A 20160-nucleotide genomic window follows, 5' to 3' on the forward strand; every position below is an offset into this window, starting at 1 on the left:
TGGCAGCTGGAAAAAATGCTAATGTTGCATGCAGCTGTGCAGACCAACCAGGATGAGTCAGTGAACCCCAGACCAGCCATCCCTACCTCAGTGCTGTGTCCTCTTGTCACCCAGTGCCACATGCACCAAAGGATGTGGTCAGGAAAGGGTGGTGCTGGTTTACCAAGGGCAAACTGCCTTTTGAAATGAAAGGACTGGCTATATGGATTAGGAGAGAGTGGCTGATGTGATGCACTTTGACAGGACTGTAGGCACAGCATCCTCCTTTGGAAGGAGGGGGAGGTATGGCAGCAAACCACTACTCAGCATACTGGGAACTGGGAAGATGCAAAATATCCCAGTGATTGTGAATGATGTCACCAGCAGCTCTTCTAAACTCCAGGCTGGGGTCCTTTGACATTGCCCAAAGACTGCCCTGAGCAACCTCTCATGCTCTTCACACCCTGACACATGGTAGAACACATCAGAAAGAGTAAATGTTGCACCTACACAGACTGATTGTGCGACAAAATATTCTGTAGCACTGAACGTTGGTTGCTCTGGAGACAGAGAAAAAACTTGGTCAGAATTGACCAAATTTTATCAAATTTCCCCCAACCTTTTCATGAGCAATATCTGGAAACAAAAGATGCATCTCCCATCTATTACAACCACATACTTCTGATGTTCTGCTGATATTCTACATCCACTGAATGTTGCTTTACTCGAGCTTGTAACTTGTAGAGATGCATTTGCCCATTAAATATTTGGCACCTTCAAGAGGCCAGAGGAGATGTTAATGGAAAATTCATAACCAAGGAGACAGAGTGAGGAAGAAAGTCTTCACACTAGTTTCAGCTTATGCATAATGGTTATCAGCTATTCCTTACAAGCTATCCAACAGTGCATCTATCTAGGCAGAAGCTGCTGGGCCCACATGGCCACTGCTCTGGCCATGCTGGGACAGCCAACAGGATGCTTCAGTGCTGAGGGCAGGAGCTAAGAGAGCAGGCCATAAGGGTTACCTGCATTTTTCTGTGCACTGGGGCGTGGAACTGGCTGGAGCGATACTGGGAGAGCTGGGTCAGACACTGAGAGGCAGAATGGCAAAGTGCAGCATGCCAAAATCTGCAGGTTAATATGGATCTGGATGGCTGGAGATGAGATCCCACAGAAGCTTCTCACCTATTTTCTGCCCCATGTGACAGGGTGCTTCCGAGAAGGCCTTGGTGTTTCTTTACTGCCAAGAAGTGCAACATTCAGATTTCTGTCCCAGTCCACTGGGAATGAGGGGTTGGCATTACAGGCACAGACAGGAAGCATGGAAAGGGGGAAGCTTATGGCTTCCAGTTCTCAGGTGACCAAGCTAGAATGGGAAATCCCAGGTAGCAGGACTATTTTGGAGGAACAGTTGATTTTAATGGGCAAATAGAGAGAAGGAGATGGGGTAGAGTCTTGAGAAACTCTTCTCCAGTGTTGACATCTTCTCATAAATTTACTCATAAAAACCCACCACCTGCCCCTTCTAAATTTCCCTTACAAAGACACTGCTTCTCTTCACAGTAAGCACAGGCCTAGCTGCTAAGCACTCATGTTCAGTCCCTCATCGCCACTCAGACTCAAGAGTTCTGTAAGAAAGGCAATAAAAACTGTTCTGAGGGTTTCGTATCTGTCCATCAAGGTTTCAGTGTGAATCAAGGGGGCAGACATGGGGGACATAATTTCAGATGACGTTGTTTTAAAAAATGGGAGTGATAGGAAGTCTGGCTTAATCACAGAAATATCTTCTATCCCAGCTGCACTTTTAACACTGTACTACCTTGAGCAAGCAATGATATCTGTGCAACCAAAGTGTTCGCACCCACAAACCACACATCAGATAAGTTTTTATTTCATAAGAAAGACGTGGACTCTAATATGAATCTCATCTGGGGTTTGCAGCGTTGGTGGGTAGCCACTTCAAACATGGTTTTTATGGCTGCACTCCAAAAACCTTCCCAGGAGCACCCAGTTCAGAGAGTCCAGTAGCAGGAGCAGTGTGAACCCTTTGGATCCATCCAGATCTTCCAGTCACCTGGCACCAGATCTTCCAGTCCTGCAGTCCTTTGCATTAGTATCAAGGAGAGATCATCCCTTTCCTTTGTGCTCCTCTTTCCTCACCTTGTCCTTCCAAGTCAGGCAAGACAAGGAGATGAGGAGCCATGCCAGGCCTCCGCAGTCTCCCTCACCTCAGAGGCCAGCACCAGCAAATGCACCCGGTGACTGCACATCGGGTGCCAGGTGAGTGCATTTGGGACCATTCCCATGTCCCTTTTGGCCTCCAGTCCAGAGAGGGCTGCCAGGGAACTGAGGTGTGTCCAGCCTGCCCAGTTCAAGTTGCAGTGGCTCATTCTGGCTCCTAAGACCTGTCAGCATTTCCAGGCATGAGTCCCATCCTTCCCTCCCTGTCAACCCTCTCTGCAGAATTCACTCCTTTTAGTCTTCCCATTGAGCTTTAGATTTCCTCAGTCTCTATTTTTAAAGTGTCACTAATTTGTTTTGAACCTGCCTTCAGTAGAACAAAACCTGTTAATAAAAATTAAGTCAGAGTCAAGGGAAAAAAATGAAACTATCATTTCAAGAGCCAACACTGGGCACTAAATCTTTGTTAAAGCTTTATTTCTAGTCAGCCCTTGTGTTTGTTCCTTTGGCTGCTCTGCTCTCACACATGCAGCCAGTCAGGAAGTGGACTGTCCAGTCACAAGGAAAAATGTTTCTCTTCCTTTACTTCTGTTTTTTCCCCTTTTTTTTGGTTTTGCTTAGTTTTCTTTTTTTGTGTGTGTTCAGAAACTCCAAAACCTTACACTAATACAATGCCTTTAACTTTTTTGTGTATATGTGTGTGACCAGAGCATGACAGCACACACCATTACCTATGAACTACATATGATCACTGTGAATGTAACTCTTGCATCAGAATAAGAAAAAGGAGGAGCATAAAGGTGGTGGGATGCTGCTCCATCACTCAGTAAAAATTTGGTCTCAGGCACGAAATAAGGAAGCTGGAAAGTATTCCTCAACATTTCTGCATGGATAAGTTTTTCTGAGATGGACAAGCCCCTGCTGCAGGTTTCAGCAGTGGTGGTATCTGCCCACACTGGGCTTTGCTGACGTTGGCCTTGGCCAGTTCTATTTGGATCTCGTCTTGCACTACCTACCACAGGTAGGAAGAAATCTCTGCTTTGTGCTTATGGCCAGGCTGCTTCTGGTTTGCCACTGGGAGACCTTCAGTCCAGCTGAGCCAGCTGTATCTTGCATGCCCATCAGTTTTACCTGCCTGTGGCTCTCAAGAGGCATTTTTAGAGCCATCTTTCAAGCGAGCAGGACCCAATCTTTGTGGACCAAGAGGTGAGGTTGTACTGCAGAGAGCACTGTGACTCTGACATAGCTGTTTGTTTCAGCTGCAAAGATACTTCTGAACATGTGTTGGAGGTGACACCTCTATTTCTCTTTCCCTGAAGAACCAATGACCTCTTGCCTGTGATTCACAAGCTTCTGGAGTCCTATTGGGCTTCATTTTATTTTGCGTACAGGTCAAGAGCCAAGACAACTTTGGTTGCCTTCAGTCTTTCACTTCCTCAGTATCTCACCTGCTTCTTTTAAAGTTCATATCCCTCTCTTTTAGATCCTGTTCCACCTTTTCATACTTATAAACATCTTATCTTCCTTCCAGATCTTGGGTATTTTTTTGATTTTTTTTCTCTTCCCTCATTCTCCTGCCACACGGCTGCATCCATGTCCCTCCACACCTTCACCACTGCTCCTAGGTTTCATCCTCTCCTGGTTCTGCATCCTTATATATTCTGGTGGCTTTCCTCTAAGCCTTGAGGACTCTTTAGGTCATACACTGGACTCAAAGCAGAGTTATTACCTTAAGACTTTCACTGTGGGTTTTGATCCATATCAGAGAGGAGAGCACTTTGCAAGAAATAAGCAGAGCAAAGGGGAGAGGAAGCTAGTCCAGACCCCAAGGAATTTAATGTAACAAGATAATATGCAGTCTGAGTGACAATGGCACTTGGTGACAGGAATATAAAGGAAGCAATAAACATCTGAGTTTGTTTGTGATGGAGAATCAAATTTGTTAATGGAAGGCATGATGGAAAAAGACTAAAAAACAGGATGAAACAGAGACCAGAGATGGTAAAACAGGGTGCTGTTTGATCAGGTTGATCTAGTGATAGCTTAGTTTTAACATGGATGACCAGTTGCTAGTTCAGAACAGGATCTGCAGTGGTCCCACAATGCATGTCACAGTGACTGGTGCGCCAGTATGACTGCCTTACACAAATCCATGTGACCTCTTGCTAAACAGAAAATGGTTGTGCAACATAAGCAGAAAACAGACTTAGCAGGTCAGTCATGTGTCTGTCAGGCCTGCTGAAACTCATGGAAAAGGAAGAGACAGTTCTTGTAAACACTGTAATTTAGTGAGGTATAGCATTGAAACAAGATATATCACAGCAAGTGAATTGTTTTAAAAGTTACAGCCTGCCTCCACCAGAAATGGAATACATTCAAGTAACACCAATTAAATTGTCGTAGCAATATATATCTTAGGAGGCAAACCCATATTCTCTCCTTGTCTGCCAGCCTGAGTGCTGCCTTTTCCCAGCAGCATATTATGAAGACAACTGTCTCTCTCATCTGGTAACTCACATTGTAAAGACAGAGCCAGGCTAAGTGACAGACCAGACCCCAGGTTTTCCAGCAAGTATCTCACAGTCTTCAAAGAGTCCTTCTAAAAGTGAAGAAAACGTTAGAATTGTGTCCTTGGTCTGATCTGCAGGAAGTCTGGAAAAAAAGCCAGAGAGACATAAATTTTCTATGCAACAAAACGTGCATTTGATTTGCCTGCTGGCAGGACCTTTCTCACAATGTGTGCAGTGGGAGAAAATGTTGTGGTGAGTCACTTCTTGATGCTGCTCCACCGTGGCCCATCACAATGACATTGGCAGTGTGTCCACACCTTTCCTCTCAAATGAAAGCAGTGATGGCACAGTCCCCCACCAAGCTGGCAAATGTTCCTTTTTGGAGTAACCCTCAAAGAAGGGGTTGGTGACTTTGCTCAGAGGTAAGAAAGCAATCTCCTGCCTGTGCTCTCACCCAGATACCTTCCCAAGGGAGAAGCTCCCCCATATCTCCCCAGCTACTGAGGTGTCTAAAAGGTGTCCTCTTTTCAGAACAGAACATCAAATTAAAAGATTTTTGCACTGGACATGCAGCAGGGAAATCTACCTCCAATAAAATGTTGTTTGCTGGAGGTTTTTTTTTCCCACATTTCTTCTCACAGAAATAAACTGCTGTTCTTGGCTGGCATGCAAAGACATTAATCAGAAATAACACAAGCAGAAAGCAACAGATGTTGGCAGCGATGCTGTGACACTTTATTGTGCTCCAGCCTGTAAAACAGCACTGAAACCTTTGACATGGCTGATGTCACTTGGGACCCTTGGGGTTCTTCTCCTGTCCATTCAGCATCAGTTTCATTCCAAGAACTCTCCAGTGACTCATTTCTGTGGGGTATCGTGGTGGCCACAAGAACTGCCTACATGCTCACTTGGATGGGATGAACACTTTCAGCTGAAAACAGCCCATCCTCAAACCATTAAATTGCATTCAAACCATTTAATTGGAAACAGGTTTTCCTTTTGAAGCTTCCTTACAATTTTAAGAACTAACCAGATCTAAACCAAAGCTTTGTTCCCTAACCCAAGTTTTATCACAAACACTACACAGATTAATTTAGTGCTCAGTGAATCACATGCTTTGGCCACAAGTGATTTTGTTCTCTGCTTCCACTTTGACAAAGAAGACTGAAATATTAAGAGTTAAGTTTGAGCTGGATATGCTTATGAGTTTGGATGGCTGGGCTTTATTTTTGTAGTTAAGCTAGAATTGAAAAACAATCCTAGACAGATTAGCCCAGGGCACTCCCCAGCTCCAAGGCCAGGTTGCATACCAAGCTTAGCAAAACACAGGCGCAAGCTGGGAGCACACAGCAGCCAGCAACAGCAGCTTTCAGAAAGGCTTCATGGGATCCCTGCTCTGCTGAGCTTTTCCAGACTTTACATTGTTCCCTACTTTCTCCTTGTTTTAGGCTTTGAGCAGCCTGCTGACTCTGGAGTATATTAGAAACATTCCTGCTCCAAGGTACTCTGGGGTCTGCCATCTTTTCCTTCCTTTCACTTAATCCCATCCTCTTCTACTGAAGCATATTTTGTTCAAATATTTTTTGAGAGCAACCCAGAGACCTGAGAGTAGTCCAAGGAATGCTGCAGTTCCTGAGCTACAGGATCAGCTCCTGAGGCAGTGGGGTTTTTTTCTCCATCCCTCTGCTCCTTTCCAATATTCACTGCTGAGTGTACAGTGGCACAATCTCACAGAAGGACATGAAGGTCACATCCCAAACAGAGGGAGGAAAGCAGCTACAGGGGAAAGGGGTCCTTCTTCACCCTCCTGGCAGTGAAAGTGAGGAGTGCAGTGGGAACAGAGCAGGGGCAGAAGTCTCACCTTCTTTAGCTCTGGGCAGGATTCATAACCTCCAGCCACTTCTCTCTCCCTTCCCATTACATTGGAAAAGTATTTACACACAAACAAAAAGGATTTCAGCAAACAAGAAGCAGAGAAGCACATCTTTAGTTTAAAAATTGCTAAGAAGTGGTAGTAAGGGAATTAATGGTGATTTGTATAGAAGCTGAGAGAAATCATCACTTCTGGTAGGATAAAACAGTAAATCCAGAGTGCCTAGCTACCCAGAAAGGTTGCAGGGTAGATGCTGGGGACATTTCAGGATGCAGTCCCAGGCTTTGATAAAAGAATAAGAGAAGACCTACAGGATAAAGGTAAAATCCAAATCAGGTATTTATTTCGTATTTTTTATTTCAAAACCAGGAAACAACCACATTAATAAGCATATAAAATCCATCGGAAATATTCACAATGCCGTTACAGAAAAAGAAATTAAGAAAGATACCATGTGAGAAAGGCCTACACATTTCGGTCCAAGCCAACACACACCTGATGCAAAGTATGGAATGCTCTTATGCACAGCTGTGAGGGGAATTTCCTAACATACAGATACCCATACAGAAATATCATGTCTGAATGTGCTGGAGGGCCAAAGGAAGGGCACAGAAATCTATGTAACTGAGCCAGAATATCAAAATTGGGAGAGACATCTTATGTAATACTTCTGAGAATAAATATCTGGAATGTAAGCCTAAATAAAAAGCTTGGGAAAACTGGATGTAATATGATTGCATTGTGCAAAGCTGGGGCATTTCAAATTAATTCACAGGAAGCATTTAACAGCAGCAAATTTAACTGATCTTTGCAACTGTTTCTCATTAGGGAAGGTAGAAATGTCATCACTAGTTACTGAAAATGTCAGACAGACCCCCCAGAATATACATCAATGGGAATTTCTCTAACCTGCTCTGAAGCACTATGTTGGCAAGAAAGCTTGGGCTATCCATGCTGCAAAAGTCTTGCTGTCACTCCAACCTTTCTTGCTTTTACCACCTCAGAATCTGTGGGCCTACCTCTTTTCTAGGATATCCAGTGATGAATTCCAGCAGGTCAACCCAAGTTTGACCACATCCAAAAACTGCAGCTTGATCTCAGAAGAGCAGGAGTGTAAACTGGACCTACCTCTGTGCTACCTTTAGATATTTTGTGCAGGTCTGGACAGGCACGGGCCTGGAGCCTGTCACAGAACGCTGCAGGGATTAAAGCTGCCCCTCCTTGACTGCAAGTGTACCCTAGGCACTATTTTTTGCCTGCCTGAGCTAGCTTGGCAGCAAGGGTGGGGGACACAAACTCGATTGCCCAGCGGAATGACAAGCAAGGAGACCGACATTTACTGATGAACAATTACTGCCTGCCACATCCCTTAGAACAGAGGCACTATAACAGAGCTGTACACATCTACAAAGCACACTGGTGAGCACCACAACATCATGCAGACCTTCCAGAGAGGACATAGGGGGCAAAAAACATCCGGCCTTCAACCAAGCAGGGGACTGAGCACTACAGACCTTTCGCACTGCTAAACCAGCAAATTCCAATAGCTCTGGTGTCTAGTCCCACATCTCTACTCTCATGAACTTACATGTACCACAACTGACCATGCCTGTGTCCAGAAGGGTCATGCTACATGACCCTCTGTAATATTTATAGGAACAACTGCTAAGAAAATACAGCTTTGAAAAATAATCTTTATCCTTGCGCTCCTTTAAATGACAATCTGCAAGTTTCAGAATTTATGATGTACTAGACTATAACAGAGAAGCCAAAAAAGAAATAAAATTAAGAGAAGGCAGGAAAAATTACCTTCTGGTTTGCAATCACCACCCTCAGTCATCCATAGAATGCTTAAAACCATGTCTGAAAATATAATCCAACAAAACCAATTTTAAGATGCAATATCGCACTCTCATCAACATTTGAGAACAATTATTTAAAACAGCCACCAAAAATCCCTAATAACAGAGATTTTAGTGCAGAAACATACCTCTTCCCACAAGTACAGAACTCCTCGAATTTCTTTCCAGAGGGCACAAATAACTTCAAGGTGATGTGCATAATTGGCTCTGCTGTACATACCACCTAAAATGCTCAACCTCTTTTAGTACATTTCCCCTTTACAGTCTTATTGCACCTCAAGTCTACAGCATCATTTGTTAGAATAGCTATTTCTCTTAAACCTCTCCAATTTCTTTATCTGTACATTTTTGTACACCTTTAAAAAAATAAATATTTACAAAGTGACATACAAATAAATAAACTGAAGTAAAAGTATGCTTTCAGTCTGTCTATACAAAAAATAAAAGAGCAGGAAAAAATATGCATGTGACTTGGTCCCCTTTTTCCTGAGGCTAAAAAGAGTGCACACTGGATAGGAAAAAGCACAAATGCTTTTTGGTAAGCTTGCCAAATTCCAGTGTAACACCATACAGACGCACACAGAGTAGACTCAAAGGGCTGGGGACTTGTTTAGCAGGTCACTTCAACTCACTACAAAAATAGTAATTAGGGTCAAATACATAATGGTCACTGTGTGCATAAGTATGTTAACCCCAAATGGCAATTTTATGTGAGAAAAGTAAAAATATTGCCAGCTCTTCTCTGTTCTCCTGATGTTTGTGGCAGGAAAGATGAGATTATTTTTGCAAGTGCCAGGTGCTTTCCAGTATGGCAGATCACCCATATCAGAATTGCTTAATGCTGGCAAGCCTGGCAGAATGGGTGAGCATGTGGGTGAAAAGAATATAGCAGCAATTGAAGAGGGGAAAAACGTCCCAGTTCTCATGGTTTTCTTTGCTCATTCCTTTAATGACTCTTTAAGCATGAACGAGTTAAAGAATGGGTGTGTCGTGGCTCTTAGGCAGCTTTGTTCATCTCCATCTTCTGGGGTGATGAGCTGTTTCCTCGTCCCTCAAAGCCTCTGGAGATGTCTTCAAAAGTCCTGCCCTTGGTCTCTGGCACTTTGAAGAAGGTGAAGACAAAGAAGATGACCAGGAAAACAAGAAAGATGACGAAGACATAGGAGCCACATAGTTTCTGCAGGGAGAACACACACAAAAGATTTTTTTTCATATTACATGTAAGGTCATTTGCTGTTGAGAGGTTAAAATTCCAACACCTTTCTCCAACAGTGCCCTTACTGACTTTTCTCATCACAGCATTTTAAAAATTGAAATCACATTCCTATGGGCTTCTAATGGTCTTTAATCTTCCTGAGGGTGACCAAAATTGATGCTTTTAAAGCGAAAGCAATGATGTGCTAACTAAGATGGCTCTTGCAAATATTTGTAAGCTGCAACCAGTTAAGACAGCAGAATATAAGGTGAGCAACAGCCTCCAGTAACAATCATAACACTGACTCAGAGACCTCTGGAAGACTCACCAGCCCTCTTCCCAAAGCAGGGACAATTTCTAGGAGAGGTCAAGTTATTAAAGGTCATATAGTCATGTGCCAAAGTCTTCAAAGATGCAGATTCTACTGCTTTTCTGGACGCCTTTTCCAATGCTGCAGTGCTTTCACAGTGCTTCATAAACCAGGACTTACCTCTGCATAGGGGAAGAGCATTCCCACTAAGAAATTGGAGGTCCAGTTGGAACAACCAGCCACTGCCATGGCTGCAGGTCGTGGGCCCTGGCTGAAGAGTTCTGCCACAATGAACCACGGGATAGGGCCAGGGCCAATCTCAAAAAGAGCCACAAAGCCAAAAGTGGCAACAATGCTGATGTATCTGATCCAGTCCACGACATCCTGCAAGGGAACAAAGTATGATCAGCACAACGCTAGGCCATCTCTAGCGTCACAACTTTCTCAGCTGCACTGCAAACACCGTAGCAGGTCCCAGAGTTAGAAAATTGCTCATTCCATTGCACACTTGGCTCTACCTGCCTACAGGGCAAGTATTGCAGAGCAAAGCAGATGTGTTTTCTTATCAGTTCCTGCTGGGGTCAGCCTGGACAATAACACCCATCACTCACCTTCAGAGCCAAAGCCACAGTCATAATAGCAGCACACACAGCCATGCCACCCAAACCAGCTAAATGGAGGGTCCGGCGGCCAGCACGCTCCACCAGGAACAGCTGGAAAGGAGAAGGCAGAAGGAAAAAAATGTCCATTACTTTGGCAAAAAAAGCAGGACAGACCTCCTTGCTCAGTGCCTCCTGCATCTTTTCCTTATCTGCCCATAAACCTCAGAGACCATGATCATCTCGGTGCAGGCCACCAGGCTGCTCCATTGTCAGCACAAGTTCTCCACTCTGGTTCTTGCTACTGCTTTCTCTCATCACTCTTTTCCCCATTCTCTTTCATCTAAGATAACAACATCTCTTTCTGCCCCTCTCTCCTCCCACCACACCTTTGATGCACGCTGGTCTTTGTTCCCACAGGTCAGTGCACAGCCCAGTGCTTTGCCACCACCTGGGTACTTGTCTGTAGTCCCATCTGCCAGAGACACGGCCAGGCAGACACAGCCCTGTCCCACTCACCGACACCACAGTGAAGACTGTGTTCACCACACCGGCTCCAATGGTGGCATAGATAGGCTGTGTGATACCAGCTCGTTCAAAAATCCCCGTGGAATAATAGAATACCTGGGAAGAGAGGAGAAAGTTGGACACAGTCACAATTCCATGTTTGAGAGCATGTCCCTCATCCTCTGCCAAGCAGCTTGCACTCCTATCAGGGAGTTTCTAAGCAGCACTCCACACTATAAAACAGCATGTTTCCAGTCTAAGTTTATTCACTTGGTGCAAGGCTGCAGTGCCTCACCAGGGTGCACATGGGCAAAGTGAAAGCCACACTATCCATTTCCCATCTTAGCATCTTTGCCAGATGACAAAACAGTGACCTCCAGTCAAGGCACAAAGATGTTTTGGGACTTGAGAGTTCTCCCCGCACCAGTAGCAAGTGCAAGTTTAGCCAGAGATAAGGGAGGCCCAGAAGATGAGACAGCAAGATAACTCACAGCATTGATGCCTGAGAGCTGCTGGGAGAGCTGCAGCATGATGGCAATGATAATGGCTTGACGGTAGTTTGGAGAACGGAAGAGCTGTGGCACAGTTACTTTCTTTTCCTGGGACATTTTAGCACTTTCTTCTTTCATCTCCTCGATGTCTTGAGATACATCTCGATCGCCACGGAGCTTCTGGAGAACTGGAGGGAAGAATCCAAAGACACCAGGTATGAGATACACACCTACTGGCCAGGGCAGGTGTGTGTCCCATCCTGCTGCTGCAGGGAGGGCACAGGAGGAAGACTGAACACCCCCAGCTGGTGTTGAGGCCTGCTGCATGGGAAAGGCCAAGCCTCTGCTGCCAGCCTTGCTCTTCTTTCCAACCCAGAGGTCAGGGTGCTGTGAACAGCACAGAAACCGGGCCCAGGTCCTGCTCATGTTGATTGATCTCCAAGCTTATGTTTGATCCTGCAATGCTGTTCAGGCTCTTGCCAGAGCTGACCCCAGCCCTCCAAGCTCTGGGTAAATGCCAGCCTACTTCCTGCCTTTCAGGAGGAGCTGGGAGAGTGGCAGCAGCAGTTGGTCCTGCTACATCCCACCAGGCTAGGTGCCACTCCTCACATCTTGATCCCACCTGCAGCCTCTGTTGGGATGCCAGGTTTTTCATGCTTCCTGGCACTGGTGCAACCTAAAGGATGGGAAGGTAGGCCAGGCCTGATGCCCTCCGGGAGTCACACCCTAATTCACCACAGGCACCAGGATCAGTCCTGGCCTCCCACTCAAGCTCAGTGCAGGCTGGGAGCCAGAACACTGCCCTGCCCCTTTGAGATGAGTTCTTACCTGCTTGGGCTTTCTCCTCCTCCATCTTGTTGATCAATAGGAAGCGGGGGCTTTCAGGACAGAACAGAAGACCAATACACTGCACGATTGCTGGGAGGATTGTGAACCCCAAAAGCATTGGCCAAAGTCCTTCAGTGCCCATGATCGCCTCTAGTCCAAAGATCTACACCAAGGACAGAAGAGAAATAAGAGTGACTTCAAACACTTCAATTCCTCACCCCCCATCCCAGTATGACAGGATCCACACTCTGCCCCTGATGGCAAGTAAAGCCCTGCTCACCCCACCTGAGGGCAGGATCAGGTTGTACCAGGCCTACCTGAGCCACCAGGATGCCCACAACAATGCCCAGCTGGTTGAGGGTGCCGAAGGCTCCACGGACACTGGTGGGTGACACCTCGCTGATGTACATGGGCACAAAGCCGGTGCAGAGGCCACAGAAGGTGCCAATAATAAAGCGGCCAATAATTAACATCTCCACTGCTCCTGCTGCCTTAGAGAAGGCCATGAGAAGGCCACCAGCAAAGGCCAAGACATTCACAAGCAGCATGGAGTTCCTCCTGCCAGGGTAAAGATGTCAAGACTGAACTTAAACTGGCAATACAGCAGGAAAATCATCAGGAGAGGGGTAAATGTAAACCTGCCCGCGATCTCCTATCTCAGGAGTGGGAACAGAATGGAATAATTCTCATTCAGATCCTGCCTTGGCCTGCAATCCTTCTTTTTGCAGCCCACACATTCTTGCTTTCTCCCCACACATCTCCTCCCACCTCTGCCCTCTTCCTCCCAACACTCCTTTGTAAAGGGAAAAGTTCTCCAACAGCTTGCATCCCCCGCTTCCCAACTTACCTGCCAAATCTGTTTACAAAGAGACTGACTGAGAAGGAGCCAATCATGCCTCCTACTGAGAAGATGGCCACAGAAAGTGACCACAGAGAGGTGAGTAGCTCTTGGGAGACAGCCGTCCCACTCCTTTCTGACAGAGTTCTGTTGAAAAAGCCCCGGATGATCTGCAAGAGGAGTCAGGTAGCAAGAGTTACAATCCAGAGGGGGACATTTTACACGTGGGAGAGGGGAGACTGCCTTCCTTCTGCTTCCTGCTGCCATGAGAGAGACCTAAAAAGGCAGCAACAAGTTATACAAGAGGAAGACAAGGGCACAGAAGTAGCTCAGTATGATGAGGGAGAGTGCTTCACTGAGTGGAGGGGCAGGCAGGGTACCCACAGGACAGCAGGGTTTATTAATGAGAACAGGCTTATATTCTGAATATTTCAGATGAGTCACTGATGGTTCTTGGGAGGAGGCGGGAGACAGTTGGGAATGAAAGGGAACAAGAAAACATGACCAGTGAGTGGATGGGAACATTTCTGGCAATACCAAAACATCGACAGCAGGGACAGGATTTCTGGTATAGAAATAGCTGGAGACACACAAGGCTTCACTGAAGTAAGCCTGAAAAATTGTTTATTTCTTACATAATGCTGTCTCAGAGGGGATGTGACAGGGCCACATTGCTGATTTCCCAGGCATCCTTGTAGCTAGTGAGGTAAATTCTGGCATGGGCTGGGGGGACAGAGTGTCTGCCCCCAGCAGATGGCAGCAGGACATTAACTAGGGAGGACTGACCCCATCCCCCATCCCGTGGTGAACATCTCTTCCCGGAGAGAGGGTGGATGTGGTATTCGTGACTCAGTTCTTGACAGAGGAACCATCTTAAAGTTACATGAAAACCACATCTCTCATTTTCTTCACCTCTTTTTCTTAGGCTACAGTCATGGGATGGTTTGGTCAAATGTCCAAGTCACAACCCTTTTACAAGCACTGAATCTATACTTAACACAAGGAATGAATAAACAAGTAAAATAAACTTGAAATAAACTAAATTAGGGCAGCTGTAATTCCCACCAACCTTTAACTGTTTTCTGCACACTGCTCTCTACATTCCTTCTGCCGTGGTTGGTTTATTCTGACTCAAAACTGAGGCAGCTCACATTCCTCCACACACCACGTATTGCAGATGGAACCCTCCTGCCCTTCCTGTGCCTCTAATTAAGAGAATTAACCTCTCTGTTTGCTCTCCCTCCTCCCCAAAACTTTGTTCTTCCTGTTTCATATTGTATTTGAACGGGGGTTTTAATACCTTACTGACTTCATAAACCAAAACCAAATTACTTGGGAGACAGTTCCTCTCCTTTCTACTCCACTGTGGTCCCATCAGCACCTCACCCATCCCACCTCCCCCTTCCTCTCACCTTCTCAGGGGCATTGATGACACCGGTGTTGTATCCAAATTGTAGAGATCCGATGGCAGCAATGGAAACAGCATAGATAAGAGGCGCTGTGATTTTCTGTGGAAAGAGAGGGAACAATTATTTAGTTAATTTGGCTTTCTACACAACTTGAGCTTCTCTTCAGCATAAAGAGCAGCTGCAGCTCATAGGTGCCACATGCAAGTGCTCTGAGGGCAGGGAATGGGCTTTTATCCAGCAAGGGTGAGTACCAGTTGCATCCCTTGGATCCCCCTCCCTAGAAAGGGAGATGCAACTGTACAGCATGAAAAGTTCTGCGGCTACAAGTAGGAGGGTTTGTCAGGGCCTCCCCTTTGTTATCTCCTGACCTTCAGCAACTATTCTCAGCTCATCAGTAACAAATACACTGCTTGCATTAGTGGCTGTTATTTTGGGTTGATCTGCTTTACAGCAGCTTTTGCTGATCTCTGGCATGTCATGAAAGAAGGGTCTAACTCTTCCCTGAGCCAGCTGACAAGTTCCCATAAATTGAGTCTCAGATCTGGCCATGAGCTACACTGGCAGTCACTCACAACAGTTACAACACACACTCTCTTCGGCAACAGGCTTGTTTTTCCCAGGCTAGGGCTTCCCATCCCTGCCCCAGGGCACTGGCACAGCGGCTGCATCAAGAGGTGGCAGCAGTTGCTACCGAGCTCCCCGTCTATTTTTCTTTAAGCTGTGGCAATAGTTGGTATCTTACATTAAGCACACTCCCTGAAGTTTCAGTGCACCTGAATCTCTAGTAAATTAAAATAAAAACTGCTGAGCCCTCAGAGCCATAGGTAAAGCTTAAGGGGCCAACCTCAGAAGTCCCACAGAGAAATTGAAGTGTCAGCAAAAAGCATCTGACATTTTATTCATTTTTAAAGCTTGTGGCATTTAAGCCAGCTCCGAGTGAGGGAGGTGTGGGGGAGCAGGTGACTCAGGAGTTGGCACTTAGGCAGCCACTGCCTGAGTTGGCACAATTCAGAAAGATTGTGTTCCTTCCCATCTCAGGAGGTTGGGAAGCTTTTCCAAAAATATTAACAGTTCCTTTTCCAAGACTTTCCAATTATTGTACTTAAGCCTGGCAGAGTAAACTACTAGGTGGGGCCCACTGTCACAGCTCCTCCAGTCTCTCACTTCCTAGCTCAGCTCCAGGAGTAGCAGCTCTCAAAACCGCCCAAAGTTTTGGACAATAACCTTCTGTTATATAGTGCTCGTGCCACGTCCACCAATCTTTCAAGCCAGGCATGTATGTCCTTCTGGCCTGCACAACCCTCAGATACAACCAGTTCTGCCTCAATAAACAACATTTGGGGAAAGGATTCTCAGACATGGCTTCCTCCACTGACCTACATCATGTAAATGTCCTCCTGCCCAGGTCAGTGATGGAGACAAAGTGGACAGGGGGCAGATGAGCACGGAGGTGCATTCAAACCTGAACACACCCTAGGCAGGCCAGGCATTCTCTCTGGCACCCTGTGACCGCTCCCCTCATTTTTATCTCAAGGAAATTTGGCACAGAACCACAAGGACACAGCTCTGTCAAAGCAACTGGATGCCTGCAGAAATGCATAATAATATCTAAACAGTTTTGGGTCTCGAGGGCAGGTCATCTCTATGCAGCAGGTATGGCAAAGCTGCAGACAAACCCCAGCTCTCCACATAGCTCACACAGGAGCACCTTCCCCCCAGGACTCTGCTTTGTCATGGCTAGCAGTGACCACAGCTGGCCTTCTCCTTCTGGGTGCTGCAGGGACCACAGGGTCCCTGCTTTGTGGGCACCCCTCACTTACACGACACATAAATGAGCTGCAGGCTTAGTTATTCTACCCTCTTACATACTTCTTTCTCCTGGCTATTGCCTGCTATTCATCTTCTGCCCAGCCTCCCACCACCTAGACATCACATGGCATGACCCATCCCCTCCAGTGAGCCAGACTGTGATCTAATGTATAGATCATTTGTTAGTGCTGCAAGTGCCTTGCTTCCCAAAAGGCAAACAGGGAGTTCAGATATAGCACAGCTACACCCACTCTATCCAAAGGCTCAAGGCTGAGGTCTGTACACTAGCATGGAATTCAAACCGCCACCCCTCCCTCCGACCACAGGCATCGGCTGCATTCGTTTTGCAGGAGATGCTCCTCACCAGATCCCCTCCCTCACTGCCTCCAACCCCAGAGCTGAACAACTTGTTGAGCCCGGCAGGAGTGGCCTCTCTCCGCTTCTCCGAACGACCTTGACCAGACACTCTCCTTTCCTCTGCCCCATCCTCTCACACTGCCCTCATCCCCCATCAATATGGCGATGAGAGCGCCGGCCCTCTCCAATTCTGGCTGTTCCCGTGTAATTTCCCGGCATCCCGCCCCAGGTTCAGGCGGGTATGTGCTGTCTCCCTTAGTGCGCTCAAATACACGCAGTCATGAGCTCACTCTGCTGCTGCAGACGAGGAGATGCCGACAAATATGCCCTACTCTCCATATGAGAAGGAGGGGAAGGACATGCTCTGCCACCTTCTTGAAATTTTAAAATGCCTTTAGAAGTCATACTGCCACCACTCAAAAAAAATAACTTTAGCATCACTCTTCCGCTTAGCATCCTAAACCCGGGGACCAACCGAGTGCGGCGCTGCCAGCGAAACAAACCTCGTGATCAATATCCTACAACGCGGACAGCATCGTGCGCATCATCAGGCCACGCGCACGGAACCAAAAATCGATCGCGCGACCTGCGACAACCTCTCCCGCGCTGTGCAGTCCCCATCCCCCTCCCGGAGACAGAGCCGCCGAAGGGCCGAGCAGCGGCCCTGCCAGGACCACCGCCGCATCCCTCCCCATGGCGAGCTGCAGGCGAACGCCGGCCGCGACCGCATCCCTCCGCCGTAGAGCCCAGGGACCCGAGCGGCGGCGGCAGCGGGGAGAAAGAGGACGAGAACGAGCCCGCGATCGCCCACGTACCTTTTTGCTGTCCATCGTCGGTGGCTCCCGGTGCCCGACTGCCAGCGAACGGCCGCCCGCCGCTCCTAACGGAACCCACGAGAGGAGGCGGAGGCGGCGGCTGCGCCCGCCCACGCCCGAGACTGCCCGAACCGCCCCGCGCACGCCGCCGCCCGTGCCCGCCCGCCGCTTTTATGGGCCCGGCCGTGGGCGGGGACACGGAGGGGCGGGGCGGCTACCCCACGCCAAAACACAGCAATCACGGAGCACCCCCCGAGCTCACGCCCCTCCGTGACGGGAATCTGCGTGCGGGGTGGCCGGGCGGTGATGGAGCGGGCCCGGCGGCCGTGGGGCGATGGCGCTGCGCCCCGCAGGCAGCGCACAAGGAGCCACCACACCTCGGATGCCACGCGCGAAGCGTTCGCTAATGGCACGAATCAGTTATTTTGGGCAGCTTGCACCCACGGCGGCTGCGTGACGTAAAGCGACGTCTTTATTTTTTTATTTGTTGTATATAAAAATAAATGTCTTTATTATTCGGTCTGTAAGCTAAAGCAGCAAGGTGGGCAGTGGCGGTGCAGAGGCAGACACACAAACAGCACCGGCAGTAGCATTAAGTCTGCGGGTGCTCCCACCACCTCGCAAAGCTGTGGATGAAGTACAGTTCTGGGTAGCTGTGTTTCGGGGATTTTCTTTTTTTTGTTTGTCTGGTTGTCAAAAATATATTTTTCATACGATGCTGGAATCTACAGAGGCAAAGTTGAAGCAGGATCTAGTCCCCGATTTAGCCCTTCCTTACATGGGCACGTAGTGACAGGATATGGGGAATGGCTTCAAAATGACAGAGGGTAGGTTTAGATTCGAGAACAGGAAGAAACTCTCTGCTGTGAAGGTGGTAGGGCACTAACAGCCAGATTTCCCAGAGAAACTGAGGATGCCCCATCCCTGGAAGTTCATAAGGCCAGGTTGGATGTGGCTTTTAGAAAAAAAAAGTAGAAAGGCTTACCATCCATGGCAGGGAGATTGAAGCAAAATTATTTTAAAGGTCCTCTCCAACTCAAACCATTTGATGAGTCTATAATTCAATCAAACGCTACTGAGCTCCACGTGTACTGTCCTTCCTTCAGGTCAAACAATTGCCAAACTCTTCCAGAAGAATAATGAAGAGCTGTGCTTTGAATCAAGCAAAAGTGATGCCAAACAGTAAAAGTCTTCACTGAATTAAGAATCTGTAAAGGACTTTGACTTCAGAAAAAGCAGCCGCTGGGGACAGGGACAAGGGGAAAAAAGCTGAGTTACCTTGGTTTTTATTGTTGGGAAAAATACCTTGAGACCAGACACTACTTTTGCCATCAAATTCTGGGGAACTGGAACAATCACATTTTAAATTCGATTCTGCTGTTTATTTGGTGTTATCACCTAGCCACATGTAACTAAATTAACAGGTCAAGGCTTTCCTTCACTCACTCTCACAAACAGCCGTTTATTTCATGGCATTTAAGAGGGTGATGGATAAAACACCCTCATGGGGTGTTTATGTATTATATTTATTTTGATAAATATCTCATGGTATTCTGTGTTTTGTTGTTAAAATATTATTTGCTAGCAGAAGCAGTGTGTAAGGGCACAGGATGCCTGCACAGTCCTCCTTCCTTGGTTGTGTGACAAAAGCGCCTGTTCACATCCACAGGGGAGCGCGGAGGGACAATGGCAGAAGGAGGGCCTCAGCTACTCCCCGGCCCCTCACAACAGCCATTAGCACATCAAAGGTTCCATTTTCATACACCCGGAGGAAAACAGGGACACAATGCCAGGTGACAACCGGATTAAGGACACCCTGCCTGGGCCAGCAGCCCAGGAGAGCCATCAGCCCAGGTGTGAAATTCATCACAAAGCCAAAGCTGGAGCACCTTTCAAACTGTGAAAGAGGAGGTGCTGTGTACAGGGGCACAGACACCTTATGGGATGCACGGGAAGAGCATTTTGGGATTGTATGAGACATACTATGGGATGTTTAGGGGACGAAACAAAGAGGGGAAAGGGAGAGATATGGGGGAAGAAGGTACACTTGCATGAAAATTCTTGGCTGATCTGCAGTTGGTTAGCACGGTTTGCCCTACCTCGTTATTAAATCCTATTTTTAGGAGTGAGGTGCTCTCTGTAGGGGTGAGTACCACTGGTGTCTGCTTGTCTCTGAGGGTAAGTCCATGTCAGTTTGGCTCCTGGGGGGATCAGGAGTGTCCTGGCCATCTGTGCACACACCTGTGTGTGTGTGTACCAGCAACAGGAGCGGGGCTGCAGCCTTGTGCCAGCACCAGAGAGACTGGTGTCTGTGGTCAGACTGTCTGAGCCCAGCTCCTTGGAAGGATCCACCTTATCATATTTATATGTATATTCCCCACTGCTCGAGCTCCCTCCTGCTCCTCCTCTGAGGTCACTGGTGCTCTTTGTGTAACTGCACCGCGGGGGTTTATGTATGTGCCTCCGGAAATACAGGGTCATTCTTGCTCCTGGGAGAAGGAGCTGTGTCAACCTCTCCTCTGTCCAGCCTAATTCCTCAACACTTTGTTTGAGTAAATTTTTCTTTTTCCTAGCTTATTTTCCATTTGTTTGCAAGC

At 47.2% G+C, this 20160-nt stretch overlaps 1 protein-coding gene across 1 annotated transcript; it reads right to left on the minus strand.

The window, feature by feature from the left end:
* Positions 1-6858: 6858 nt before the first annotated feature.
* Positions 6859-17683, minus strand: LOC118687091 (solute carrier family 2, facilitated glucose transporter member 3). Its single transcript, XM_036383800.2, has 10 exons — positions 17564-17683; positions 14586-14681; positions 13183-13343; positions 12653-12893; positions 12336-12498; positions 11508-11695; positions 11029-11133; positions 10522-10623; positions 10091-10294; positions 6859-9582 (listed from the first exon to the last, which is right to left on the minus strand). Exons 1-10 carry the CDS (start codon positions 17576-17578, stop codon positions 9403-9405), a joined length of 1455 nt encoding a protein of 484 aa, XP_036239693.1. The 5' UTR covers positions 17579-17683; the 3' UTR covers positions 6859-9402.
* Positions 17684-20160: the final 2477 nt, after the last annotated feature.

Source organism: Molothrus ater, chromosome 2 (assembly GCF_012460135.2).
Source record: "Molothrus ater isolate BHLD 08-10-18 breed brown headed cowbird chromosome 2, BPBGC_Mater_1.1, whole genome shotgun sequence".
NCBI lineage: Eukaryota > Metazoa > Chordata > Aves > Passeriformes > Icteridae > Molothrus > Molothrus ater.